This window comes from Arachis stenosperma, chromosome 8 (genome assembly GCF_014773155.1).
Source record: "Arachis stenosperma cultivar V10309 chromosome 8, arast.V10309.gnm1.PFL2, whole genome shotgun sequence".
Taxonomy (NCBI): Eukaryota; Viridiplantae; Streptophyta; class Magnoliopsida; order Fabales; family Fabaceae; genus Arachis; species Arachis stenosperma.
In genome coordinates this window covers 26730654-26758262 of record NC_080384.1, presented here as the reverse complement: position 1 = coordinate 26758262, position 27609 = coordinate 26730654, and the positions used below count along the sequence as shown (strand labels likewise).

The 27609-nt window shown below is 37.0% G+C and overlaps 7 protein-coding genes across 10 annotated transcripts; 3 read left to right on the top strand and 4 right to left on the bottom strand.

Annotated features, from left to right (window-relative positions):
* Nucleotides 1-448: 448 nt before the first annotated feature.
* LOC130944683 (protein TOC75, chloroplastic-like) lies at nt 449-4484 on the bottom strand. The gene is made up of 7 exons (XM_057873135.1): nt 3250-4484; nt 2830-3051; nt 2631-2738; nt 2349-2540; nt 1996-2244; nt 1007-1261; nt 449-882 (listed from the first exon to the last, which is right to left on the bottom strand). The coding sequence occupies exons 1-7, from the start codon at nt 4414-4416 to the stop codon at nt 643-645; spliced, it is 2433 nt and encodes an 810-aa protein (XP_057729118.1). The 5' UTR covers nt 4417-4484; the 3' UTR covers nt 449-642.
* A 637-nt stretch (nt 4485-5121) lies between these two features.
* On the top strand, nt 5122-6993 carry LOC130945670 (pentatricopeptide repeat-containing protein At1g11290, chloroplastic-like). The gene has a single exon (XM_057874372.1). The coding sequence runs from the start codon at nt 5122-5124 to the stop codon at nt 6991-6993; it is 1872 nt and encodes a 623-aa protein (XP_057730355.1).
* Nucleotides 6994-7604: 611 nt separating this feature from the next.
* On the top strand, nt 7605-8975 carry LOC130945669 (uncharacterized). Its single transcript, XM_057874371.1, has 4 exons — nt 7605-7677; nt 7812-8096; nt 8189-8587; nt 8932-8975. The coding sequence occupies exons 1-4, from the start codon at nt 7605-7607 to the stop codon at nt 8973-8975; spliced, it is 801 nt and encodes a 266-aa protein (XP_057730354.1).
* A 2505-nt stretch (nt 8976-11480) lies between these two features.
* Nucleotides 11481-15680, bottom strand: LOC130943557 (transcription initiation factor IIA large subunit-like). 2 transcript variants are annotated; one of them, XM_057871480.1, is made up of 11 exons: nt 15280-15680; nt 14858-15028; nt 14586-14735; nt 14329-14386; nt 14196-14254; nt 13859-13987; nt 13296-13439; nt 12454-12517; nt 12196-12365; nt 11989-12072; nt 11481-11885 (listed from the first exon to the last, which is right to left on the bottom strand). In XM_057871480.1, exons 1-11 carry the CDS (start codon nt 15403-15405, stop codon nt 11862-11864), a joined length of 1179 nt encoding a protein of 392 aa, XP_057727463.1. In that variant the 5' UTR covers nt 15406-15680; the 3' UTR covers nt 11481-11861. The 2 variants fall into 2 exon arrangements, with proteins under 2 accessions (XP_057727463.1, XP_057727462.1); XM_057871479.1 differs by having other exon boundaries at nt 12196-12374; nt 15280-15676.
* A 907-nt stretch (nt 15681-16587) lies between these two features.
* On the bottom strand, nt 16588-21025 carry LOC130943885 (uncharacterized). Of its 3 annotated transcripts, XR_009071907.1 has the most exons (12): nt 20603-21025; nt 20165-20335; nt 19897-20049; nt 19606-19663; nt 19472-19530; nt 19146-19271; nt 18292-18447; nt 17665-17728; nt 17381-17565; nt 17178-17261; nt 16855-17079; nt 16588-16765 (listed from the first exon to the last, which is right to left on the bottom strand). XR_009071907.1 is itself a non-coding variant. In XM_057871963.1 (11 exons), exons 1-11 carry the CDS (start codon nt 20726-20728, stop codon nt 17056-17058), a joined length of 1206 nt encoding a protein of 401 aa, XP_057727946.1. In that variant the 5' UTR covers nt 20729-21025; the 3' UTR covers nt 16610-17055. The 3 variants fall into 3 exon arrangements, 2 of the variants coding, with proteins under 2 accessions (XP_057727946.1, XP_057727947.1); XM_057871963.1 differs by having other exon boundaries at nt 16610-17079; XM_057871964.1 differs by having other exon boundaries at nt 16611-17079; nt 18292-18435.
* Nucleotides 21026-22986: 1961 nt separating this feature from the next.
* Nucleotides 22987-24148, top strand: LOC130945668 (protein MAINTENANCE OF MERISTEMS-like). The gene is made up of 4 exons (XM_057874370.1): nt 22987-23370; nt 23406-23473; nt 23575-23662; nt 23741-24148. Exons 1-4 carry the CDS (start codon nt 22987-22989, stop codon nt 24146-24148), a joined length of 948 nt encoding a protein of 315 aa, XP_057730353.1.
* Nucleotides 24149-25158: 1010 nt separating this feature from the next.
* LOC130945667 (uncharacterized) lies at nt 25159-26034 on the bottom strand. The gene is made up of 2 exons (XM_057874369.1): nt 25767-26034; nt 25159-25595 (listed from the first exon to the last, which is right to left on the bottom strand). The coding sequence occupies exons 1-2, from the start codon at nt 26032-26034 to the stop codon at nt 25159-25161; spliced, it is 705 nt and encodes a 234-aa protein (XP_057730352.1).
* Between the last annotated feature and the right edge of the window lie 1575 nt (nt 26035-27609).

Here is a 27609-nt window from a genome sequence, read left to right as displayed (position 1 = left end):
TGAAATTTTAATTGTCTCAATTTAGTTTCTAAACTTTTTAATTGATTTTGTAACGAAAATTACCACAAAGACTATCATGATTAAAATTTGAAAAATTTAAGCACTAAATTAAAGCGATTGAAACTTCAAGAACTAGATTAAAGCTCGAGTGAACTTCAAAAACCAAACTGAATATTTTCTCTAACTTATAAGTTAAGATAAAGATAACAAAAAAAAATACGGAAAACACAAATTTACAATACAATATGCATTTCACGGCATCTAAAATATATTTTCTCAAATAGAAAGATCAATATTGAAAGGCATATTTTTTTAATTTTCCAAAAAAGAAAAGCACATATATACCTTCTCTTAGGAATTACTCATTAACATTGTTAAAACAAATGTAGATAATTTTTTTAAAAGGTTTACTGATTACCTTAAAAATATTTAATTAATGAATATTATTAAAATTATAAAAAAACATCTTTATAATTACCAAGCAATAGTGTCCACTTAAACCAAATTCTACATTTAGCATCAAACTCTATAAAATCCGCATTGTTGTTTATCATAAACCGTTGGCTGCAAAGAATTCTTCTGCAAACCAAGAGAACAAAACCTACTCAGCAGCATCACCAATGTTTGTGACTCATTTGAACCTCAAAACCTCTCTCCAAAACGGAAAAATAAAGCACCAGTTCCTGAGTTATGATCAATGGCATATTCTGCTCTGACCAAACCAAGCTTGAGACCAACACCATAAGACGACCCATGACCCATTCGCCTGTATACTTCTGTAGGATTCCCTTTGACATTCTTTGAACTACCAAGATCATTGCCATGTTCAGCAAAAGCATACACATGTGTACCTTTAATGGGTATCCTTAGCTCAGCTGCAAGCTGTGGAAAGTAATAGAAACCATATAGTTGTTTGGATAAGTATTTACGAGGTAATATATATATATATATTATCAGAATAAACTGAAAACATATAAAATTACAGAATGCATCCTATAATTCCCACCTCAAGGATATTTCTGGCTGCTCCAATCTCACCCATGTTGTAACCCCTCACAGAATAGGGACCACCAAGAGTGAAAGCATCGTAACTTGGAAGGTCACCTACACACCCACCGTAGTGGCTGTGGAGAACAAGCACTGGTGGTGGTGGCTTGCCGGCACCTTCCTCCACAGACATCAACGGGAGAAATCGTGTTAGAGTAAGCTGGTGACGATTAAAAAAGGGGAACTGGCTACCGATGCCAAGACCTTGATCCACCTGCAATTTGCATATGTAAAAACAGTCAGCTAAAAAAATTTTATAACTTCTAGACAAGAAATTTGCGGAAGACAATATCTAGTCCTCAAAGTTTTTGCAAATTGAACCTTACTATAAAATATTTTGCTGAAAACTGGTTTTAAATAGAACCTGATGGCATCAATTTAACCATGCACTCAATAACATATAATAGGATGAGACTTAGTTGTTGGTTAAAGGGAATGAATCTATGTCCAGAAAAATCCAGCATGCTGCTAAATCCAGTCAGTATTTAATCTTATAGTGCACCAAGGATTGTCTCTAACTAATGTCAATAGGTTAGCCACACTATGTGGACTACCATATTCAACTCGTGAAATTTTGTTTGTGTCCTCACCACTAATAACTTCGTTCCTATTTATCCTGCTCCTATATTAATGCCAGAGGAGAGAAACTAGACATTTTCTTGAAAGAACCAAGAATGTGAAGACTACAAAAGACCATAATATTTAACTTAGTAAATAATTAAAGACTGTCAGTCAAGATGTTTCAAAGGAATGAGTGAAAAAAATGAGGTCTACTTATATGTACAACAAAGAACATGTAACCTTAAAGGTTTCAAACAATTAGGCAGAATGGGCACAGAAACAATAGGCTCTGCCCCCATTTGATGCTTGTTGCACTCGTTGGTTTTCTTACCAATAAACAAATAAGGAATAACTTCTAAAGCAATGACTGTAAGATGAGACAGTTACCTGGAACACATTTCTTTCTCCAACAACAGCACCATTCACAAAACGTGTGTTGTCGCGCGTGATATTTGCCTGTAAAAATGCCATGCGATCAATGCCAGTCCCACTGAGAGTGGTTGGAGGTCCATCTGCACTAATTCCTCCACTAGGTAATATTCTTTGACCATTTGAACATATATGACTACTTTCATCACGTGTTGTTATCTCTTCCATTACAAGCCCATAAGTGAATTTACTCTGCCGTGTGAAATTCTGCTTGCCACACAAGAAATAAAAATTATGATTGAACAAAGTACCACTAATCCAAATAACCAAATCAAGGATTAAGATTTTATAGAAAGAACCAGTGGAATCACCTCTGTAATATTAGCTTTAACACCAGCTCGATCAACCCATATTGGGGGCACTTCATCCACCCCTGGTCCCCCAGTGAATACTGGACTCAGCTTTCGACTATTGAAACAGCTTACACGGAGAGTCCTGTTGCGTGCATAATATACACCATCCAGATATGGATGCGCGTACTCTAGCTTGAATGCAAGATCATCCTAGGGCAACAAATGTACATTTATGATTTATGATACAAATGCTCAAATGATTAAAAAAATGAGGTAAATTAGATGGACTAGCTTGAGTACCTGAGGATTGAAGAAGTTGCTGGTTGTTATAGAACCAGTTAACGATCTATTCAATCCTTGCAAATTCCGATGTTCAAAGGTAACAGTTCCACCCGGCTGAAGTGAAGCCTGCACAAAAATTGGTCAAAAGCAATCAGATTGAACATGAAAAATTCCTCTGGTTGATGGACAACATTGGTTTCTAGTTATGCAGGAATACCAAGGTAGGGCGCCCTCCTCTTCCTGGGACAATACCCCACTCGGTACTGACTTCAGCTGTCTTCTGCTCTAACTCTTTTAGCTTAATTTCAACAATTATGCCTCCATCATTCTTCTCATCGGGCCGTGGGTTCACCTCAATATTTGAAAACAATGCAAGGGAATTTATGTTTCTTAAAGCCTGCTTCCCTGCTTCAATGTTAAAGGTGTGACCTGGGCGTAGCTGTTAATCCAACAGAAATAATGTCCATCAGACCATAGCACAAGCAACTTAAAGCAATGAATAAGTTTAAAACCAAGAACACCTAGACAGCCAACAAAAAAAAAAAAAAAAAACCCCAAACATAAACTAGCTACTAATCAAAACAAACAAATCAATTAAGCAGGCTCCAACATTATAAAAATCTCATTTCATTAATACCTGTCTAGGGAGCTCTCTTTGTACCACTGGCACCTGAGTGTTACCTTCAACAACATTGCCAAGCTTGTCCTGGAACTGTATATCCAACTGCGTGATATCGCCTTCCACAACTTCACAAACAACTTCTTGGGTGTTAAGGTTCCCGAAATTAACTACTTGGGCACAAGCATATCCTTCATCATGGTACCACTTCTGGACCCTGTCCCTTATCCTCTGCAGCAACCTAGCACTCACAGTCCCTTGGTCCCTCAGCATATCCTGAATCTCCCTATGAACCGAGATTGGCAAAAGACATGGCCTTGCCCCTTTGATCCTCTCCTTGTAGTCCCTCTCTTGGCTCCTATAGTACTCCAACCTCTCCTTATCAGTCATATCAGGATCCATCTCAATAGGCTTAGTTTGAGGCATTAACCCAACATTGATGCACCTGAACTTCTCTGCTTGCTGCCAAGTGCTCTCAGTGAAAGAAACTGTGACCCCAATTGTTCCATCAGGGTTTGTCTTCCCTTCGAGATCAACCTTCTCGAACATGCCACAGGTTGCAAGGGTTTCAAGCTCTTTCTGAAGCTGCGATTTTGTGTATGTGCCACCGGGGCGAAGAGAAACCATTTCGAAGAATGAATCTTCAGTTCCGACCCTTGTTCTTCGGTTCCGATCGAAGAACTGAATATCCGAAACCTTGTATCTCTTGAAGCCACTGAGCTTGTTCAGCTGAACCACGATGTTTGCCGGAAGGCCGTGTTTGTCCCAATCCTGCGACGGAGATTCATCGGCAATGGCGTTCGAAGGAGCAAAGATTCGGGACCAGAAGCCTCCATTTCCGTCTCCTCCTCCCGCTCCTCCATTGCCGCCGAACCATCCACCTCCACCACCGCCGTTGCCGCCATTAGTTCCACCGTTAATGCCTCCACCTATGCCCGAATCGGCAGGAAGGAAGGGGTGGAGGAGAAGTGATGCGGCAGAGGAGATGGCAATGGTTTTGGATAGGGTTTTGATGAGGTTGGTGTTGCGGCGAGAGGGTTTTGCGTTTGCGTTCGGGTCATGGGAGGAAGGTAGGGTGCAATTGACAGTGGAGGGAGGCGGAAGGTTGTTGAGACGGCGGCGGGTGGCGACGGGAGTAGAAAGAGGGCCGCCACTGAGGCTATTGGGAGGAGTGAAGGAAGACATTGTTGGAGTCGCAGATAAGAAACAGGGTTTTTGTTGGGTTTTCTTTTTCTTTCCCTGTTTCCCCAATCTTGGAATAATGTGATCTTTTTATAATCATTTTCTATTGCACCCAAAAAATGTTGAAATTTTAAGGATAAAATTTATGAATCTGTGTTAAATTGTTAACATCTTCAAATATAAATTTAATTTATTAATGCTATTTTTGAAAATCCATAAAAACAACTATAATAGGGATTTAGCTCATTTATAACTCACTCATGCTGTCATGCATCATACAAATCCTATCATCAAAATAGTTTACTTTTTTAATAAAAAATCCAATAATTCTATAATTATATCATGCTTTTTTGAAGATGAATTATATGATAAAGAATATGTAAATTTACGGATTTTTTTTAAAAAAAAAAATTAAAAAAAAAAAGTAAGATTCACATTTTGAATAATAATAAAATAATAAAAAATAATTATAAAAAAAAAATTACATTTTTTCTGTACAACTTTAATCTATACGGTAGAAACTTTGAATTACACAACAACACTTAGACGATAAAATGATGATAAGAACCTTAAATATCATTTTAAGTTTTTAACCTTAAGACAATTCTAAACTTTAGAGAAATATAATGTAGGTAAAAATTTATATTACTTTACAGGAGAGAAAAAAAAAAACTTGAATGGTTGATGTAGAATGTGACCCAATGCGACATGAGTTGCAGGGTCTCTACCCTCTGCCGCTTACTCCACCGAAAACCACCGGTTTTGGTGCTCTCGCGACCATCAACCACCCACGTTTCACATCACAGTGACACCGATCAAGACCATGCCTTTTTGTGCATTTACTGCCAAATCTTTGGTTACAAACGAAAGCCATTAGACCCCACTCGTTTGGAACTCTTGCCCCATTTGCGAAGTGACCCATTATCCTCTCCGCTTCTTCTTAACAAGTTTGTATCCGTTTGCGCAAAGTCGGTTCTTCTTGATGTGGGTATTCAGCTGCATGCATCCATTGTCAAGTTGGGATTTTCTTCTAACGTTCATATAGGCAGTGCTCTCATTAGTATGTACTGCAAATGTGGTGTTGTATCTGAGGCTCAGAAACTGTTCGATGAAATCACTGAGAAGAATGTGGTTGTTTGGAATTCCTTGATTTGTGGGTATTTACAAGTTAAGTGCCCTTTGATATCTGTAAATTTGTTTATGGATATGCTTAAGTTGGGGATCGATCCTGCGCCATTGACCATGTCAGCTGTTCTGGTAGCTTGCTCCCAAATGGAAGCTTATGAGCTGGGAACTCAGCTGCATAGTTTGTGTTTGAAAGTGGAGTTTGACCATAATGTTGTCCTTGGTACGAATATGATTGATGTGTATTCAAAGTGCCGGGACCTGGAAGCGTCGAGGAGAGTTTTCGATCATATGGTGGAGAGAAATGTTATAACTTGGACTTCCATGGTTTCTGGATATGCCCAAAACAATCAACCAGAAAAGGCAATGGTTTTGATTAGAGAAATGCTGCGTTTAGGTTTTAATCCTAATCATGTCACTTACAATAGTTTGCTGAGTTCATTTTCCACGCATGACCATTTGGATAACTGCAGGCAAATTCATTGTTGTGTAATCAGAGAAGGTTTTGAAGCTAATGAATATGTTGTGGTCACCCTCATGACTGTTTACTCAGAATGTAATGGCAGCTTGGATGACTTTTGGAAAGCTTGCTCTGGTATTAGTAAATGGGACAAGGTTTCTTTGAACGCACTCATTGCTGGTCTCTCAAATTTAGGATATGGAGAAGAAGCATTGATCCGTTATTCATTAATGCGGGAAGCAGGCATTGAAACAGACCATTTTGTATTTTCAAGCATTCTCAACTCTGCAGGGATTACTTCGGCCCTGAATGATGGGAAAAAGATCCATGCTCTAATTCTCAAATATGGGTATGCTTCAAATTTGAATGTGCAAAATGGGCTTATTTCAATGTATGCTAGATGTGGTAATATCAGTGATTCAAAGAAAGTGTTTTCGTCCATGGATAGCCATGATGTTATTTCCTGGAATTCACTTTTGTCAGGATATGCCCATCATGGTCATGGCAAGGAGGCTGTTGAACTGTTTGGGAAAATGAAAAGTAATGAAATCAAACCCAATGATACCACCTTCTTGGCTGTTCTCACAGCCTGTAGCCATGTTGGCATGCTGGATAAAGGACTGCAATATTTTGAGTTGATGATGAATGATAAGACACTTGCCCCTCCGAGAATGGAACATTATGCTATAATTGTTGATCTTCTTGGCCGGTATGGATATCTTCACGAAGCAGAGTCGATTATCAACAAAATGCCGATAGAAGCAGGGCCATCTACCTACAAAAGTTTGCTGAATGCTTGTCAAATTCATGGAAATAAAGAAATTGCTCTACGCTCTGCTGAAACACTTCTGAAGCTGTACCCTGATGATCCTGCAACTTACTTACTTCTATCAAATATATTGCATGACAAGGGTAATTGGGCTGATGGAGCAGGTGTACGGAAGCTTATGTATGTAAGAGGACTTGCAAAAAACCCTGGTTACAGTTGGATTTGAATAAACTCGTCAAAGAAGATTAACCTAACTAATTTGTAAAAGAATCAGAAGTTATAACTCATGAAGAATTACTGAAGGTTTCTATATGGATTTGCATTGGTCTTCATGGAGGATGCAATATCTCTGGAGTGGCCAATTCATTGATACAAGTCACCATTTTATTTGGAACTCTTGAGTTAGCCTCTAGGAATATGTCATTTGGCTATCCTTTGCAATTGTACATAGTATTTTTCATTATCATCATAATTAAGTTAATGCAGTGTGATTTCATCAAATGAAAAGCTGTACATTCCACCTTACTTAGCCGTAAATTTTCATTAAATCAATTACTGTTACCGTTGTTAATTTTATCAATATTGCTTATGAGTTGAGCGTGCCTGTTAAAAATTAGAAAATTACTATTTGAGATAATAGATAAGATTTTTAGCCTCTATATCACTGCGCACTCCTAGAACCCCGGACACCAATTGCATGGCCACGCTTCATTTTGTGTCAAATTCCTTCCTATTATTATTATTATCAATAGAAACAAAATAAGTATAATTAAACAGAGTTATTTTACCAACGCCAAATTATTGTGTTCCAAGGGAATTTTTAAGCTAATCAGAGAAATGCCTTTGATCTCACCCAAAGATGTTGATACTTCAAGAAATCATAGCGTCTCCACCAAGGAATTCTTCAGAGGTAACCAGTCAATACTTTCACAACATTAACCAAATCAATGATCATGTTATTCTAGTCACAACAATAATCTATGTTTGTTTGATTAAGAGAATAATGATATTGTTGGTTGCTGTTAAACTTTCACATACATACAGGAGGAGAATTATGTAAGAGGTCACCAAACTACTCGCCGACGTCGCTGTCGCCGTCGTCTCCTTATTTCTTGAAGCACCAAGACCTGGAAGAAGACCATGGCCTCTATCAAAAGAAATCAGTTCTCACCAAAGTGAAGGAGAAGGCAAGGAAGCTTAGATATAGCCTCAGCAAGAGAAGAATAGAGGATAATAATAATAATAACATTAACAATGTCACTCCTTCATGGGGAGTCAGCTTAGATGATGTGGAAGAATATGCTGATGCTGAATACCTTGGAGCTCCTAGTATGTAATAATAATAAACATCATTGAATTCATCAACAATTGTTCAAAGATTTTGACTATAATGATTTGTGTCAATTACTTTACAATTTCAGTGTATGAATCAGAGGTGGCACCTGAGATATACAAAGAGAATGCAAGGCAGCATCCAAGAGCAGATCCAGTAATATCTGAGAAACATGTTTTGCATAACACTGCTTCCTTCAGCACAACAAGGAATGAAAAAATAGCAGAGAAAGTTATACCAGCTTATTCCAACATGGGGTCTCCTTCGTCGGCTTCATTCACATCGTCGTCGTCGTCTCCTCCTCCGGTGAATATTTCCACCACCAAAAGTGATGCTTCAGTGATATATGAATCAACAAGTCCTAGGAAAGCTCCTTCTAATAATGCAGGTATGATGGAGAAGGTGATAGGAGCTGTGAACTCTTTGCTTGGGAATGAGGAACCGTCACAACAATGTGCCACAATCAAAACTACTCCCACACGTGAAGGTATATATAGCACCACTTCTTTATCTTTCTCAATTCTCCCACAAATTTAATCTATATCTCTGATACGTCTTTTCATACAAAAGTCTCTTCTAGAGTTGTTTAAATTTTATACAGAATCCTCTATATGATTTGTGAAAATTTGACATCTCAATGTATCTAAATACCAATTATATTCAACTATATTAAGTGACTAATGTATCAAATTTTTTAAGTGACAGGTATTGTGAAGTAGAACAAGTGAATAGCACCATCATTTATCTTTACTATTCCTCAAAGTTTCATGCAAACTATTTTGCTGATACAAGAGTAGACAAATTTAATTTGATTGTTCCATAATTTTGCAGTTGGCCAGGAAGGAAACCATGGAAAGATTGTGCAAGCAAATTAGAAGTCCTAAGAAGAAGATGTAGTTTCAACATTTGTGTATATGCCAATATGGCTATATGTAAGAATGTATACAATGTATACAAAGGAATTCTTCAAATTCAATATTTTTGTTTAATTAGCTTCTAGAAGTTAAGTTAAATTTAATTAGCTTTTACCTTCGATTATATCTGAATGAGTTATATCTATTATTATCACTAGTGAATTAATACGCATTTTATTGCCTATTAGCCTACATTTTTTTTTATTTATGTTTTATGTTATAGTTTAAAAATAATCAATATTTGTGGGTTGAAATATTATAATTAAAATAAAAATAAAATAAAGTAAATGTATTAAATAGATCGAATTCTTAATTAATAAAGTTTAAGATATGAGTTAGTCAAGAAGAATTTAATTACTGGCGTTGAACTTACAAGAAATATATAGCCAAGTTATTGTTAAACAAATATTATAACTTATAAGACGGTTTAAATTTAAAATAAAAAAATCCCTTGTATCCGAAAAAAATATGAAGGAATGGAATAGTGAACGATACCATCTCATTCATATTGATAATTAACGTCTTCAGTAACATTATAACCTGAGCTTCCTATACATATATATTAGTTTTTCACTTTTTCCATTGCAAATTTAGAGCACTTTTAGAAAATAGTAATGATAGCGAAGATAATAAAAAATTAGCCTAAAACTTGTCTTTTCAGCATTTATTAATTCTAGTGATAATTAATAAATATTAAATAAAATAAATTTATACTGTTTAAATTGATTTTTTTTTATCTTTCAAACAATATTATTTAAAAAAAAATGGAAATGGTAGGAGCCAAAGGAAAAAAAGGAGTTAGGAAAAAAAGTAAAAACAGAAGCTATCCATCTCACTTTATGGATTTTCTGTTAACAATAAACTTCAAATCTTCCTTTTCTTCTCATTTTTTTTTCTTTATGATAAGTGAAGATGAGATTTCTTATAAAACTTTGTACAAAGTTAAAGGCACGATTGAAAACAATAAATAAAAAAAATATGTAATACTTTAAAAATGTGATTTTAATTAATCTCTTTTACTCTTAACAATGTAAGTAATGATGATATATAACTAAAACTAGAAAAAGAAGGAAACTAAAATTATGTATTAGACAGCTAATAAAGAAGCAAACACACTATCCAAAATCCCAATCCAAAAACAGGAAATACTTGTTTCCCATTTCTCCTCCATATTTTCCGGTGGAAAAAAAAAGAAGAACAAGAAGAAGAAAAGGATGAAACCGTAAAAGTTTGACTGAGAGAACAAAGGCTATGAGGGACACATCGTCCTAAAAAAACTAAGAACCATCCAAAAATAGGACAAACCGTTTTGGTTTGACTTCACATGTTTGAAAAACAGTTGTTACGTTACTGAAGGAAGGAAAATCAGGTATACCACCTTTGCATATTATTCTTTTCTCTTGTTATCATCCTTTCTTTTTTGTAACACTTGAAACTGCATTTTGTAGTGTGAAGCTAAAAGTGATTATCATTGGAATCATTGTATGTGTCTGAAGTGTTATAAGCTTTTGCATAACAAATAGAATAACAAGGAGAAAGATATAAGAGGATCATTAACATGCAGCTCGATAAAGAAGATTTCATGGAAGAAGAATCATCATCACAAACGTTTGTGATGGAGGACAGAGGGAAGAATAACACGATGATGATAAAGAGAGGCAGAGCAGGAGGAGGGTGCCCAACAAGGCTACAGATGCATGCACCAGCTTCACTTGAGATTGAAAAGGTGATCGGCAGCCGCCCTGCTAACCCGTTTGGCGAGGCTTCCAAGGCGATTCCTTTGTTATCGCCACTCATCCTATCGCCGGAAACTACAGCTAAACAATCGATTGAATCATCACAGAATAATAATGGCAGCAGCAATGATGAAGGTAAGAGAAACAGCTCATCCTCAACGTTGAACGCCGGGTGGGAACATCCAGCTTTCGCTTCATTTGCTGAGCCAAATTTGTGCAGTGTCTTCCAAAAGCAATGCGTCTTTGTGAACCACGGCCAATGAATATGATAGTATTGTACTATAGAGTGCATTAGTCTTTGTCTCTAGTTTGTAGGGTTTTTGAAGGAGGGAGGTGAGGACCTTTCTGCAATTTCAATGAATTTCTTATGAATGCATATAGTATTTAAGGTTGGTTTAAGATGGTTATACTATTGTCGTTGTTGTGTTCTTCTGAAAAGACACGTATTGCAAGGCACCCATATCAATATGTGAGTATTACTAGTATCCATTGTCTTGTGTTTAACTCGCTGCTTTTGCAAACAGGTATGGTTCACGACTCACGAGACTCGCAGATGGTAATTTCTCTTTTTCTTTTTATTGAAAGCGATTGTCATAAGAGAACGTAACAAGTCTTTTATAAAACGCCACAACTGCTGCAAACTTACAAATAATATAAAATTTATATACTTGTGAGAATTTGGATAGCGAAGACGAATACATACAAGGTACATACATCAACGATGCAGACATTGAAAACATACTACAGTCATTAATCATCATTAATTTCTCCTCTGAACACTAACAAGCTTCTTGTCTAGCCTATTGTGATTAAGCCAAATCCCATGATTATCATACAAATCAATTCTTAAATTAAACAATTATACAGTACTAAAGATCTACGTACTTGACAAACGGTGATGCCTCAGTACCTAAAGGCCGAAAATTGCTCATCCTTTATGTACACTAGTCAACAGGCCAACATCAAAGAATAGTCTCCAAGGCATATATAAAATAAAGGATTCCTCTCCTCCTCAAGCTTTCGACTAATTATAATAAAAGAAAGATTACAGAACACTCATCAGCGACACTGATGGCTTACGCTTAGCACCAAAGCACACCCCCCAACACTATCAGAAATCAAATTCCCCTGTAGCCTGCACAAGTGTAAAGTAGAATTCATAGTAACATTCTGAAAAAAAGTTGAAAGGAAAGGATGAAAAAATGCCGTTATTTGTTTCTCCTTAAAGACAAAGGTACCTTATTGAAGAGAATGTCCTTATTATTTATGTGCATGATGCCATCCTTTAGTGTGCATTTCCACCGGCTCTTTGTACGTGTCACCTATATTTGTAGTGTGTGTAAGATTTTTATTCACAAAAGGATTCTACAAACCCAAACCATTTATATCATATTTCAACAGCACTCTATCAAATAAGCACTCGTCGTGGATGAAGATTGGGTAACCTTGTCAAACTGGGCCAAAACAAGATGATGTGTATGTTGATCCTCTCCTTGGTCCAGATCATCAAAATCATCATCATCATCATTCTCATTTAATGGCTCATCATCATCATCATCTTCTTCTTCATTATCATTTGCCACCTCATTTTGAGCAATGAGAGCAGGGGTGCTTACTGGTACCTCTAATAAAAAGGTAAAACATCATCAGCAATACGTATATCTTTAAGATAAAATACTAATATAGCCATGTTCTCAACATACCAGGAGGAGCTGGCGTATTTGCAATGTTGTAGTCTTCACTCAACACTCCTTCATAGTTGTATATCTGCCACATGATCAGAAGAATCATCACAGATGATTAAATAGAACATGGTGAGGAAAGTGCCAAATGAAGCACGGAATGAATTACCAAAGAAATAGAATTTCAGAATCCAATATTACTTATTTCCGCTTATTTGGCTAACTATTATCAGCCACCAAAAAGTAGCAAACAAGTGTGATATGTATCATTGTCAAGTATATAATTAATTCAGGTTCCGAATTATATTACGACATCCACCATCAACTGAAAATTTAACCACTAAGAATTTGATCTGGTTAAATATTTCCTCAAGACTACAACTGAAGTCCTGTATTTGGCACAGAAACAGGGAAAAGGAACTCATATTTTCAATAAATCAAAGAGAACTATGCATGCAAATTTACAACTTCCATTGCTACTTACTTATAATAACTTACCAAAGATCAGCTTCTCAAGAGATTACCAGTGAGTCCCCAATCCAATCAAATTAAATTAGACAAGAAGTTACTATTGAAACCTTACTTTAACATTGTAGAGAGTTATTAAATGCAAATCTGGGGTACATATTAACAAAGTCTAAAAGTACAAGACCTATGCATCCTTTTCCCCCAAAGAGTTAGAGTGCAACAGAAAACTAGAATAAGTAAACAACATAATTAATGCATATGCTGATGTAAAGGCAAAGAAGAAAAAATAATTGATCCGAGAGCATCCCATTACAAGCTCAGATCATAGCAGAAAGGAGACCCCATAATAATAATAAAATATAATATAATAAAAAGGAGAAAGTATCTCTACTCACATTAGGAGTAGAAAGCATATCATCATCAAAAGGAATTGGTCCATCAAGTTGTGGAATCCCAGAAGTTGGCCTCTCTAAGTTAGCTGACATTTTCTCTCTAGAAGTAGTTTGATGTGCATTAATGGAGATTCTCCCTCCACATACCTGAAAAATTGATGTTCAATGCAAATCCTATATTTAATAAACTGACAGAAATAGAAATATCTGCTAGATAGTGTTCAACCATTTTTTCTCTTCTTGAAAGCTTTTTGAATTTCAACCTTAAGTAGGGGAAGATTTAAAACTGAAAACGACACAGGCTCTTTTGAAAAGAATAGATTATTGTGAAAACCAACAGATTAATTTCGGTTAAATGCCTAACACATTACTGTAGCTCTAGTTAAATTGTGAATTGTCCATCTTATAACTTTTATTCATTCAGTATAAGTCATAAATTACAAACTCATTACAATAAAAGCAGAAATATTAAATATTCCAAACCAGAAGGTTGACACTTACAAACAAGATGCAAAACCCACCATAAATAAATAAAATTATACTGGCCAATAGAGAACAACATGTACCTCAATTTCGAAAACTCCAGACGCAGAATCTCCAGCCCCATCCTGCTGGGGTATATATCCATCAGCATTGTTATAATGTGAAGACAAATCGTCGCGTTTTCGCTTTCCCATGGAGGCTGTGAAGAATTCCTAGGTGTTTTTCAAGCATAAGAAATATCCAAATGAGATGATCATATGTTAACTCTTTAAGTTCATATTTAGCATTAAAATCAGCCTGTTAATATATATAACAAGATAGGAATATTTGCTGCTTCATACAAGAACACTAGCATAAGATCCCTTCAATTTTTACCAAGGCACAACAATTCTTCTATAATACCTCACTGGCTCCGCTTACCTGTGTCAGAGGTTGATTAGAAGTTCCTCTTTGTGCCTCTTCCCGTCCTTCGTCGTAAGCTACAGTAATACACATCGTCATTACATTACACAAAGCCGTATTAATTTTGTCCCAAATTTTAAAGGGGACTCACCAACATTAACGTCAAGTGAAGGCCTCTGGTTCATCCAGGGTGAGGGGGACTGCTGTTGCTGCAAGATTTAAGGACAATATGAATGCACTAAAATTTAAAGATGCACTTACATGGTTTAATAACAAGGGAATAGCCAGTGGCCATCAATTGACGCAACTGAATAAATGGAAAACAGTAATTGAGAAACTAAAGAAATGGGAAATTTTTTCTGAAATTTTTATACAATGAATGAATCAATCTGACAAAATAAGCTTTACCACGTATGGACTAGATTGTCCTCCTTTTATATCAGCACTTCCTCCTGTATCATTTCCAGAAGTGTAGTCGCTCGGTCCAGTAGGGATGTTATACATAGAGTTATCCACGGTTCCTGGTAACGGGGTTAGCATTGGAGTTTGTAGAGGCGTCTGCAAGTTCAGAAAAATAGAATCACATAAAATACCCACAGTTCCCGACTCAAAAATCACATTAAAGGCAACTTAAACCTTAGCATAACAAAATTATGATCATGGTATTGGTCAAAACTCACAGGGGGAAAAAGCATTTCAGCAGTAGGAGTTTCGTACTCTTCATTCCCCTCGTAAGGCACATTAAGATCATGAACCGGAGTAATTGGACCACCTGGCGTTGGTTTAGCTCCATTGGACCTTTCTATGGGAGCAACAACAACACCAGCTTGTATCATCTTTGATTCCCACAACTAAATAAATCATAAAACAAAAAGTAAACATCTTAATAACAATAAATAAACTAAACAGGAAAATGATAATTGATCGGATCTAACCCTAAATCAACCAGCTCCAGCTCAGAAACAAGATATCTTGCAAACTAAATCGAAGATACTTCAATTGAAGTACGAATATCATTCATGTGATAGAAGAGAAAGATATGGAGGAAGCAAAATAAGAAATGGAGAGAAAATACGGAGTGAGAGAAAAGATGAGAGATTACAGCTTGGAGCTCCTTGAGAACTTCCTCGCCGGGGCCACCGTTGTTGATGAACTCGTCGCGAACCTTGGTGACAACATCGTCGATAACGTCGACGTAGACCTGGCTGGTGGTTGCGGTGGCCGCCATCACGGAAATTTTCTAGAAGCTCTAAGGGTGCGCGAGTGCGCGCGTATTGTAGAGTGTCCTCTCCGATTGGGTCTTCTTGCTCACCGATTCGAAGGAATTGGGAGCTCAGTGGAAGAAACGGAGAGGAGTCATGAAAAATTGGAATGGTGTTATAGGGTTTGGAGAGTGTGGAGTGGGAACTGACTGAAACGGCGAAGAGAGAGAAGAATGTCGATGGTAAGAAGAAACGGAGAAAGAGAGTGAGAGAGAGAGAATAAAGAGAAAGAGGAATATAAATAGGTTTGCATCCGATTTTTAAAGATAAATCCACGCGTCAATATATGCTTCCTTCTTTTCTCATCTTTTCCTCGCTCTCTCTATGCTCTCGTGATAATTTGGTAGTGACTAGTGAGGGAGAAATGAACTGGAAAACTATGTATCCTTCAAAACATTTTAATATATTAAATATTTTTTTTTTTTAAATTTGCATTGTTATCTTTGTCTTATTTTTGAAAATTGGTAAACTATCATTTTGTCACCTAAAAGATTTTAGGTCTACAAAATAATTATCTAGAAAATTGCAATTCATGACACCAAATAAAAGATAAAAGTACAACAAATTTCACCAACTATAATTGTAATTGATTTAAAGTTCACTAAGGATAACATGCAAAGTGTCTTGTAAAATATAACGTGCCTCAATGCTCAATGGTATGTTCGTTAACGTTAGCACCTAAAGGATCATGGTTAGTAAAAAGTAAAAAGAGTAGAATTTTTACAATTTTGAGAGGGCTATAATGCATTTTTTTAAAGAAAAAAACTATTTTATCTGAATTAAAATCGGAAAAAAGTTATTTATCCTTAAAAGTCTTATTAATAACACAATTACAAATTATGTTCTTCAAATCACATCACTTCTTTGTTAATCTTTAATATGAGAAACTAATATCCATGATAGTCTAAACAGAGAGCAAAAGTATAGGTCTACAATTAATTCAAGATGTTAAATATATTTGTTTCCATTTTTTTTTAAATATTTGTTTCCTATTAAATATAAAAAGGGTTAAAATTCAACCAAATGATAGTTATTCTTTTAAAAAAATGTTAGGAGACAAATATTTTTTACCATATTTTAGACTAATATCTTATTTTTATAATATTAAAATTTAGAATTTAAATTTTAATATTTAAAACTTAATATTGACCAAATATTGACAAAAAAAATAAATTTTATTACATATTGTTCTTTAATAATAATAGACCAAAATCATAGTTTCCGAACACAGTCATCACATGCTCTTGTTCATGTGTTGTTCAATCAAGCAATGCCTTGTGCAAGTTTAGAATCCAGACACATCATGGTTTGAACTTTGAACCAGGCCTACATAAATTCCATTATTATCATACAAAGCAATTCTGAAATTAACCAAAATATCTATTTATACAAAAGCCGAAGAAGGAACTACATACATAACCAGATTTGCACTTCAGGAAATGCTGAGTACCTAATCATCTTTAAAGGGGGAAAAAAATTGCTCATCCATTATGTACAAGAGGCCAACATCAAAAACAATTGTCTCCATTCTCCTCCTCAAGCTTGCAATTAATAATCAAAGGAAGATTACGAAACACTAACTGACACCTATTATAACCTAAAGCACTCCAACAAAATCAGAAATCAAATTCCCCTGTCGCCTGCACAATAAATAAAGTAACTCATCATGACAATTTGAAAAACTCGAAAGGTAGGACGAATAGAATATCGTTTCTTCCCCTTATATAATATTACACACCTTATTGAAGAGAATGTCCTTATCATTTATGTGCATGATGCCATCCTTTAATGTACATTTCCACCTGCTCTTGGTACGTGTCACCTATATTTTAGTAAGACTATTAGTCACAAAAGGATTCTGCAGCCCCAAACCATTGATTATGCAACTCTAGCACTGCATATATAAAGAACACAAAGTGGAGGAAGGTTGTCAGTTGTCACCTTGTCAAACTGGGCCAAAACAAGATGATGTGTATTTTGATCCTCTCCTTGGTCCAGATCATCCAAATCATCATCATCGTCATCATCATCATTCTCATTTAACGGTTCATCATCATCGTCGTTGTTGTCATCATCATTTACTGCCTCATTTTCAGCTACAAGTGCAGGAGTGCTTGCCGGTACCTCTAATAAAAAGGTAGATCATCATCATCAATATTTGTGATTGTCATTACCACAAAAGAAATCTAAGAAATATAATTAATATTTCCGTGGTCTAGGTATACCAGGAGGAGCAGGCGTATTTGCAACGTTGTAGTCTTCATTGAACACTCCTCCATAATTATATATCTGCCACAGGATCAAACAAATCCAGTAAAACCGGTTGAATAACGAGACATGGTGATAAAAATGTCCAATGAAGCATATGGAGTTTTCAGATAATTGCCCATTCAACCAGGACCTTATCTTATTTCATGCCTCTAATAAATTGACATGCCTACATATTTCCTCAGAATTGCAATCAAACTACTCTTTTTAACAGCTAAGAACCAGGGAAAAGGGAGCTAATATTTTTCACACTAAAAAAGTGAACACAGGCAGCCATGTAAAATGTGAGTACTTGAATGTATAATTATCCTTGCTACCTAGCACCAAACCAATCTGCTGCTGAGGGGATTATAAATGAGATTCCGTAAAAAAAAAAAATTAAAAGTGGCTATTAAAACCTCCTTTCAACATATATTATTGGTTAAATTGCAAGAAGATGCCTCTCTTTACCAAAGACCAAAATTTCAAGGGGTCATATCCATTTTTGGCACAAAAGAAAGAGAACAGAAAACTAGAATAAGTAAACATCTAAATACATAACTCAAATCATAACAGAAGAGAAGGAGAAAAGTGTGTCTACTCACGTTTGGAGTAGAAACCACATCATCATCAAAAGGAATTGGTCCATCAAGTTGAGGAATCCTACAAGCTGGCCACTGTCCATCGGCAAGCATGTTTTCTTTAGTAGTAGTATGATGTGTATTAATGGGGATTCCCCTTCCACATACCTGAAAAATTGACTGTTCAGATGCAAGTCCATGAATAATAAATAGATAGAAATAGATATGTTGTGTACATGTACTACATAAAACCAAAAGAACAATACACAGGAGTAGAGTAGGAAGCTGACAATTGAAACATTATGATAAATCCATAAGAGGCTTTGAGTAAATATTCATACTGCTGGCCATTTTGAGAAGGAAAATTTTGTATCTTAGCAAAGAAAGGGATTTGGACAGAGCCAGGAACCCAAGCACTAACCTGATATCTCTTCTCGTGGTATCATGTTTATTGCATACATGATTTCATCCACAATAAAACATAGACCATTTTGGTTTCTGGTGAACTAATATAGTCTTCAACAATTTTTCTATTTTAATTGAAGGCCTTGATGTAAAATCCCAACCTTAGATAAGGCAAGCTTTAAAGATGAAAACAACACAAGTTTTGGCGGTAATAGAGTGATAGACAGGCAATCAACAAATTAACCGCTGTTTAATGTCTACCAACATGTAACCTTGATCCGTTCAGTTTAAGTCAAATCACAAATCAAGAAAATAACAATGGGAAGATTATTTATCTTTTATTTAAAAATGAAAAAAGAGCTGACAACTAGCCTACTTACATCATTAGTCAAGTCACAACAAAACTAATTGCAAATGACAGCATACATAAATAAATAATCAAATCATGCTGGCCAATAAGAAGAAAAACATGCCTCAATTTCAAGAAGTCCAGATGCAGAATCTCCAGCTCCATCCTGCTGAGGTAAATATCCACCAGCATTATATTGTGAAGGCAAATCATCACGTTTTCGCTTCCCTGTGGGTGCCCTGAAGAAGTCCTGCATGGTTTTTTCCAAGCATTAACAATATCTAAATGAGATTATCATATTTTAATCTTAAAGATCAGAGTTAGCATTCTAGACAAAATCACACACAACATATATGATGGCTTCATCAAAAGAACTCTACCATTAGGGTTCACCAAATTTTAACAAAAAGGCACAAGCATTCTTCTGTAATACTTCACTATAATGCGTACCTGCGTTGAGGGTTTATTAGAAGTTCTTCTATTTGCATCCTCCCGCCCTTCCACATAAGCTACAATAATACACATCATCATTATTTTGCAAAGGAATCCAATTAAACACTGTCCTAAATTTAAACGGGACTAACCAACATTAACATCAAGTGAAGACCTCTGGTTCATCCAAGGAGAAGGAGGCTGCTGCTGCTGCAAGATTTAAGGACAATATCAATGTACCAATAATACTACTAACAACAAAATATTCATGTGCATCTAATAACAAGGTCTTGGCCAATGGCAATCCACTGGATCAACTGCATAAACAGAGAATAGTGATGGAGAAACTAAAACAATGGAAAGTTGAAAACACACATGGGGAAATTTTTTGGAAATTTTTTATATAATTAACTATGGAGTTGATAAGACAAAATATCCGTTACCATGTATGGACTTGGTAGTCCTCCTTTTAAATCAGTGTTTCCTCCTGTATCATTTCCAGAAGAAGAGTAGTCGCTAGGTCCAGTAGGTATGTTATACATAGAATTATCCGCAGTTCCTGGCAAAGGGGTTTGCATAGGAGTTTGCAGGGGTGTCTACACATTCAAAGAGAAGCCCGTATTAAAAACCCGAAGTTGTTAACTCATGAAATCACATTAAGGGATACCCTAGAAGTAAAAACTTATGATTATGGTATTGGTTAAAACTCACAGGTGGGAAAAGCATTTCAGCAGTAGGAGTTTCATACTCTTCATTCCCCTCATAAGGCACATTAAGATCATGAACCGGAGTAATTGGACCACCAGGGGTTGGCTTAGCTCCATTGGACCTCTCAATGGGACCAACAATAACACCAGCTTGCATCATCTTTGATTCCCACATCTAAATACATCATCAACATAACTCAATAACAAGAAATAATACGAAATCCATAAATAAAACTGAAACTCGAATAAATGATCGGATCCAGGCCCTAAATCAACCAGCTGAGCAACAAAACCTCTTGCATACTACATAAAATCATATTTCAAGAAAGTACGGATCCCAGTCATGCAATTACAAGGAAAAAAATCAAATCAAAGAAGATATCAAGATTTCAGAATAAGGAACGGAGAGAGAAAAAAATAGATGCAGAGAAGATGAGATTACAGCTTGGAGCTCCTTGAGAACTTCGTCGCCGGGGCCGCCATTGTTGACGAACTCGTCGCGAACCTTGACGATGACGTCCTCGATGACGTCGACATAGACCTGGCTGGTGGTTGCGGAGGCCGCCATGAGGGAAAATTCTGGAAGGTCGGGGTGTGCGTGTTATCGATCGCGTCTCCTCTCAAATTTGGTCCTCTTGGCCACCGATTCGAAGGAATTGGGAGCTGAGCGGAAGAAATCGAGAGGAGAAATGGAAAATTGAAAAATGGAAGGGTGTTGTAGGGTTTGGGATAGAGTTTTTGGAGTTGGAGCTGAGTGGAACGGAGAAGAGGGAAAGGGAGAAACAGAAGAAGGAGCAGAACAATGTCGATGGTATGAGACAGAAGAAAATGGAGAGAGAAAGAGAGAAAGAAAGAGAAGAATATAAATAGGTTTGCATCTGATTTTTCAAACATCAATCCACGCGTCACATATATGCACCAACTTGCTCCTCCTTTATCTAGAAATTAGTTTTTCACCCTCATTTCTTGTATATTCCTACTTTTACCACCAATCAATCAAAAATAACGAAAAAATTGTGCTATGTATAAATAAAAAATTAATCACCTAATTATTCGTATAAAATATATATTAAATTATAAAATATGTGTTAAAATAAATTAAATAATATAAATATATTAATAATTAATTTTTAGAATGTATATATTATTTTTATTATGAAAATATTATTTAATAAAAAAAAGAATATCAGTATTTTATGAATAAATATATAATTTGTTATTATCAAATTAAAAATTAATTATGCTATATATATATATATATATTAAAATTAATTATTAAATTAATTATTTATTTAAATATATATTAAAATAATTAAATAATATATAAATATATAATAATTAATTTAATAACTCATTTTTTTATTGGCAATTAATCACAATCTCAAGTATATGTATACCTAAGGATTAGTAGAATGCATGACCATATTGTTAACAAGTCAAATTTAATTGCTTGATCCGGTATCTCTTTTATAAAGAAAAGTATAGGTAGATAATGAGTTTAATGAATAATATAGTTATATATATGGTAATTTTTTTTCTTTATTTATATTTTTTATAATTTTTATAAAGGTGTAGTGTGTTTTTTATTTTATTAGACTAATTTTAAAATTTATTATTCACATTGTTTACAAAAATTATTATCTACCTAACAAAATCGCTTTTATATTCTTCTTTCTTTGCAAATTATTTCGGTAAAAAGTATATTTTGATCATATAATAATATTATAATAGACCTTCGAACATACTGACTTTTTTATTGAAATAAATAAAAAAAGATTATTTCTTTAAATACGCATGCATGAAACTGATTTCGAAAATACGCAACTCTATCTCATGCTAATCACCCATAAAATGGGTGTAGCCACCAATTCCTAGTAGTCGTCCACGAAATGGAGACATGACCTGACAAAAAAGGCGTTGACCTCCATCTCAACCCTGGCAACCGCGAGATGGACCACATCAGTAACGGCAGCAGCAAAATGGCCATGTCACTTGCGGCGACCACGAATTGGACCATGGCGTGTCTGGCACACGCGAAATGGCCCATCTCTTTTGCGGCGCCCACGAAATGTGCACACCAATGACAGCAGTAATAAAATCGTATGGGTTTCAAGTGAAGGCTGTAAGATTCCAGTGCTCCAGTCCCCATACAAGCATGCATTGGGTGCATGGGGTGGCATGGTTGGGGTTGATGAATTGATGTGTATATAAAGGGGAGACGGGTAGGGGATCAAATGCAGCATGCATTGAAAATTTGTGGAAGAGAGGGTTAAGAATTATAAATCGTGGAAAAGAGATCTAAAAAAAAGTGTGTTTTGGTTAATAAATTTGTGCTGTGGTTTGATTAGAAAAGTGTAACATGGGCGATGGTGATGGTATTAACGTGGAAGAAAATCTTAATCGGTTAGATGAAGTTCACATTGTCGCGCATTTGATTCATAAGATTAGTTTCAGTGATCATCTGTTGTTAATTTTGTTATTAGTCTTTATCATTATTTAATATTTGCTAGTGTAAATTTAAGTGTGCTCTTCCTGTTTCGATGTTGCAGCCCGCACGTGTTCTGACGTCGCATGGCACACTTGTTGATGTTTTCACGTTGGAGCCAGCAGATCCAAGCATGGATGTCAAGCGGCAAAGACTTGAACCATATTTACGACGAGCAGGATTTTATTATGCATCATTAATAAAGCATTTTGAGTATGACAATCCACTGATAAGTGCATTTGTTGAACGATGGTGACTCAAGACACACACATTTCACCTCCCATGGGATGAGTGTACCATAACATTGGAGGATGTGGCAATGTAGTTAGGGTTACCTATTGATGGCGAGACTTTGTACTCTAAGGTCATGGAGCAAGTTTCACCAGAGAGATATATGGCAATGGTGCCAAGAGCTACTTGGTGATGTTCCAACCGGACATGTCGGGACAACGAAGTACAACATAAAGTTAAAGTGGATCAAAACTCGTCTTCAACAGATGCCGCTTGACGTACCAGATGATGTCTTGATTCAGTATGCCCGTTGTTACATTTTGTATTTGTTGGAGGGGGCGTGCTACTGCCGGACAAGGCCAACAACACAGTCCACGTTTGTTACCTACCTTTGTAAGGCAATTTTGATGCCATCAGCACTTATAGTTGGGGTAGCACATGTCTTTGTTGGTTATATCGAGTCATGTGCCTGGCAACAGATTACACCGTTGAAGGTATGGCTAGCTATCATACGTTGTTAATGTCGTAGATTTATTACGGCCTATCATTCTGGGCACTAGATGTGGCGACGCCGCATAGTTTTCCATTAGCAACAAGGTGTGGTATCATGTGGCCTATCCTGTTTAGTTTCCTTACGTCATAAATTTTGATTTGTTGTTTAGTATACAACTTATTTGCACGTACTCGTTTTCCATCAGGTGGGCGGGGAAGAAGGAACACAATGACTACGCTGAGCAACGCCTACTTAGGCACCGCCTGAGGTTGGACAATCTGCAAGTGGATGAGGTACGGTCTATCCTTTGTTGATATTTATCTATGGTGTTCGTGTTAATATGTGTTTATGTTATAGTCCTCTGCTTGCAGTTTAATTGGTTGCCATACATAGATCCTCGTATTCTGTTGAGAGTGCCTGCTGAATTTCTCGGCCATCCTCATGGAAACTTTTACACCTTAGTTATACCTCTAATATTATTCCGGTGGATTGAGTTCTTCAATATCGACAGAGTGTTGCGTCAATTTGGGGGAAAACAAGGACCGCGCCACCCTCCCTTGAATATCGATACATTCCATCGACAGTCGCCCCGAAACGACGATGGGTGGTGGCACGTCCGCATACGACCAAGTTATGATGTCTCCTTCATTCAAGGCCGACGTCTTTCATTCATAGGGGCTGATCTTGCCGTGGAAAAGGCCGATACAGGTCGTCCTCACCGTGACATTCGAGCTCCTTCACGTGGGACAGGTGGGAGATTGGGTCACGACAACCATTAGTGGAGTCTACATAGTATTTAGTTTCATGTACTTTATATTTCCTTGTGATGTTTCATATAGCTTAAGTTAGGTATGTTTGGGTTATATCTATTTTATTTACTTGTTTTTTGTTGTTTCCACATTTCTATAATGATGGTTACTTATCCAAAATTCGTTTTAATTAACATTGAAAACATATGTAACAAAAACTCAATGTTGTAAGCTTAAGGAAAGTAACAACCAACAATAAACATGCTTCATTATAATGTAAAATACAAAGCGACTTAGATGAAATGGCATAACTGGAAACATGCAATACTAAGTAGAAGAAATATGCGGACAATTCCGTCTTGTATGACCCGGTTGTCTGCAAAGTCCGCAACGCTTTCCAAGTCCCGACTCTACCTTGTCCATCTCATTCCTGGTCCTCGTCAACACCGGACGTCCTTCCATTGTTCATCGGAGATGGGGGTTGGGAACGACGCGTTCACCATCGTATGGTGCCCACAACTCCTTGTTCGGCATTAGAGGAAATTCCATCTGGTAAACCCGGAACACGCTCTCAACATAATACACTGCCGTGACATAACGCTGCCAATCAAGCCTTGCATGTGCACATGCAGCCAACGCATGAGCACATGGATAGTACAACGCCGAAAAGTATCCGTAGTCACATCTGCCATGTTCTAGGTAAACCCTAAACCACTGTACCCCCGACGGCCGCTATCTCCCGACTGAACAAGCATTTGGGAAATACCTTCTCTATTTGCCAGTATTGCTTTCTACAGGAATTGTGAAAAAACTTGACCACATGCGATCTGCGACTGTGCCTCTCGACCCTTCTTGACAAATAATGCATTAAGACGATGGTAGGTAGACTTCACAATTGCACAGACCAGAAAGTTGCGAGTTTTCTTGAGAACTGAGTTGATACACTCCGACAGATTGGTTGTCATGTGACCGTATCGACGGCCCTTATCACGATGCTGTAACCACTTCGGCGGCTCTAACCCTCGGATCCAGGCCATCATTCATGGAGATGTGACCGGATCCTCGCTGCTAATTAACTCAATGTAGTACTGTGCCAGCTCTTGTGTCTTAGAATACGCCGCGTTGACTAGGTGCCTTTTTGCTTCCTTGCTCTTGAAACTTGTTGCAAAGTTAGAGACAATATGTCTCACACAGTACACATTGTGTTTCCATCCACACCCAGCCCGCTCTAAAGCAGCCTTTATTGCTGCATGTCGATCAGAGATAAGCAGTATCCTTGGTTGAGTCGTTACATGTCTCTTTAGATTCGATAGGAAAAAGAACCACGAATCAGTGTTCTCCCTTTTGACAATTGCAAAAGCAATGGGTAGGATGTTGTTATTCCCATCTTGCGCTATACCCATCAACAAGGTCCTTGCGTATTTTCCATACAAGTGTATTCCGTCCACTGATACAAGGGGCATGCAGTGCTTGAAGGCTTCAACACAGGACGAGAATGACCAAAAAACCTGATAAAATATGACACTGTGCCGGTCCAACGTGTTGCCAACATAGTTCGGACGCGTTTGGAGGTCAATAATTGTACCTGATACAACTACACTTAATTAAAACCATGCTGTAAGGACTCCAACTTATAAATTAACATAACTTTCAATTAACAAGGTTAGTTGGAATGAAAGCTTGTAGTTCGTTGAAATATCTTCGAGCTGGTCGTATGACTCCTCCCGATCACCATAAATTTTGGCAATTGCCTTCTGCTTTGCATGCCAAACCTTCTTGTAAGAAACCTTGTACCCGTATGCTGACTCGACGGAACCTTGCAATACCTTTATGCAAATAGTAGCATTCGCTTGTACCATGGGATATATATGGTGGCAGATGACTTTGCTATCAAGTTGAGCATGATCTTGCGACATCGAGCTTGCCAAACAATTGTGAGGCCCTTCGTATTTTTGAATCACCCAAAATCTGGATGCCCTTGTCTTCGAAACTCGAACCTTCCAATGACATTGGTCTCTAAACTGCTTGCATCAACATACATACCAAGTTTGATCTGACTCTACCACCTTGTGTTCTGCACTTCTACGAATATTGTAGTTTTTTACGGCAAGTATAGCAGTTTCTCTATTGAGAAATTTCAAACCAACCTACAGCTCCATCTCACCGGACAAAGCATAGTTGCTCGGTGTGTCTTCAGTGGTGGTCGAATCCATTGCCACGAGATTTAAAGATAGATAGTGGCCTGGAGTGCCGCTAGATCCACCAACCAATTCGACACGACTTGGAAGATCCTTCTCGCGGTAAACGGGTTGGGTTTCAGGAACCACTTCTGCTTCTTCACCACTATCATCTTTGATCTCATCTTTGTCGGAAGTGTTTGCCAACCCGTCAACAATACCTTCTAGGGATGCAACTTGGTTAGAAGGGGAGGAACGTGCACAACGATTTCCTGCAGTTTGTTCGTGCGTCACAAAGGCATTGAAGGTGGGACTCGGAGCTCTAACAATCTCTTGGAATGGCATCAAATCGGCGGCATGGAAATTTCCAGGTTGCACCAGATTATTGGAACTAGAGGAGCTTCCACCAACATCATGGAGACACACACATAGCTCCAATGAGTATATACTTCCAATGCTCCGATGATAAGAAAACATCATCAAAACTTGTTGGTCAGATTTAATTTGCATTTTCTAATACACAAATGAGTTGGCGACTGCAACTGGCATTCTCTAAGTCAACTTCGTGATTTTCTTCTTTCCGACCATACCGGTATTCATGAGGATCACATTCTTTAGCTCTTACAACGATGTTTGCGGTAGGATCATTATCCACATTGGATCGTCACAAACAAATGTAACACCTTCAAATGTAAGAAAAATTTCTCCATTAGGATATATGATAACGTAGACATTTTCGGTAGCCATAGGAACAACAAAATACTAACTTCAGTATTTTACAAAGAAGGGATGAAGGGGAAGAGATGGAGATGGGAGAGAGTTGTTGGAGATTAATTTCTCCGTGGCGCAACAATTATTTCCAACCATGGTTGCAAACTGTCTACCACAGCCCTTTATATAGCGAAATCTAGGCTCCATTTCGTGTGGAGTACAACTGCTTTAGGTCCATTTCATGTCTGGTCCGCTAGTCTTATCCATCTGGTTCCATTTCGCGTGTACCACCATCGTCATGGCCCAATTCGCGAACGCTGGGCATGAAACGCCCATTTCGTGGGCGCTATCCAGGTAATGAAAACCTGGCCCATTTCGTGGGCACCATAGCTGAGGTGGAGTATATATCCACTTCATGGGTGATGGATCTGAGATGGAGCTGCGCATTTTGGAGATTATTTGCAGCCGTGCGTATTTAGAGAATTAATCTTTTTTCTTTATTTATTTCAATAAAAAGCAGAACATACTTTTGGATATAAGAGAATATATTATAGAAAAAGTTTAGGGGTCAGCAACTTTATTAAATTCTGGCCAGTATGTAAC

Excerpts from the sequence above, each read along its gene's own strand:
- LOC130945669 (XM_057874371.1), top strand. The coding sequence starts at position 7,605 with ATGCCTTTGATCTCACCCAAAGATGTTGATACTTCAAGAAATCATAGC. Across the intron at positions 7,678-7,811 it reads CACCAAGGAATTCTTCAGAG|GAGGAGAATTATGTAAGAGG; the intron begins GTAACCAGTCAA and ends ACATACATACAG. Across the intron at positions 8,588-8,931 it reads AACTACTCCCACACGTGAAG|TTGGCCAGGAAGGAAACCAT; the intron begins GTATATATAGCA and ends ATAATTTTGCAG.
- LOC130945670 (XM_057874372.1), top strand. The coding sequence starts at position 5,122 with ATGAGTTGCAGGGTCTCTACCCTCTGCCGCTTACTCCACCGAAAACCA.
- LOC130944683 (XM_057873135.1), bottom strand. The coding sequence starts at position 4,416 with ATGTCTTCCTTCACTCCTCCCAATAGCCTCAGTGGCGGCCCTCTTTCT. Across the intron at positions 1,262-1,995 it reads GAGAAAGAAATGTGTTCCAG|GTGGATCAAGGTCTTGGCAT; the intron begins GTAACTGTCTCA and ends TGCAAATTGCAG. Across the intron at positions 883-1,006 it reads CAGCCAGAAATATCCTTGAG|CTTGCAGCTGAGCTAAGGAT; the intron begins GTGGGAATTATA and ends TACTTTCCACAG.
- LOC130945667 (XM_057874369.1), bottom strand. The coding sequence starts at position 26,034 with ATGTCGCAAGATCATGCTCAACTTGATAGCAAAGTCATCTGCCACCAT. Across the intron at positions 25,596-25,766 it reads ACTAACCTTGTTAATTGAAA|CCTTCAAGCACTGCATGCCC; the intron begins GTTATGTTAATT and ends CCTGTGTTGAAG.
- LOC130945668 (XM_057874370.1), top strand. The coding sequence starts at position 22,987 with ATGGCGAGACTTTGTACTCTAAGGTCATGGAGCAAGTTTCACCAGAGA. Across the intron at positions 23,371-23,405 it reads AACAGATTACACCGTTGAAG|ATTTATTACGGCCTATCATT; the intron begins GTATGGCTAGCT and ends TTAATGTCGTAG. Across the intron at positions 23,663-23,740 it reads ACAATCTGCAAGTGGATGAG|TTTAATTGGTTGCCATACAT; the intron begins GTACGGTCTATC and ends CTCTGCTTGCAG.
- LOC130943557 (XM_057871479.1), bottom strand. The coding sequence starts at position 15,405 with ATGGCGGCCACCGCAACCACCAGCCAGGTCTACGTCGACGTTATCGAC. Across the intron at positions 12,073-12,195 it reads TTTTGGCCCAGTTTGACAAG|GTGACACGTACAAAGAGCCG; the intron begins GTTACCCAATCT and ends CTACAAATATAG. Across the intron at positions 11,886-11,988 it reads AGGACATTCTCTTCAATAAG|GCTACAGGGGAATTTGATTT; the intron begins GTACCTTTGTCT and ends ACACTTGTGCAG.
- LOC130943885 (XM_057871963.1), bottom strand. The coding sequence starts at position 20,728 with ATGGCGGCCTCCGCAACCACCAGCCAGGTCTATGTCGACGTCATCGAG. Across the intron at positions 20,336-20,602 it reads TTCTCAAGGAGCTCCAAGCT|ATGTGGGAATCAAAGATGAT; the intron begins GTAATCTCATCT and ends TGATGTATTTAG. Across the intron at positions 19,664-19,896 it reads GACTACCAAGTCCATACATG|CAGCAGCAGCCTCCTTCTCC; the intron begins GTAACGGATATT and ends TAAATCTTGCAG.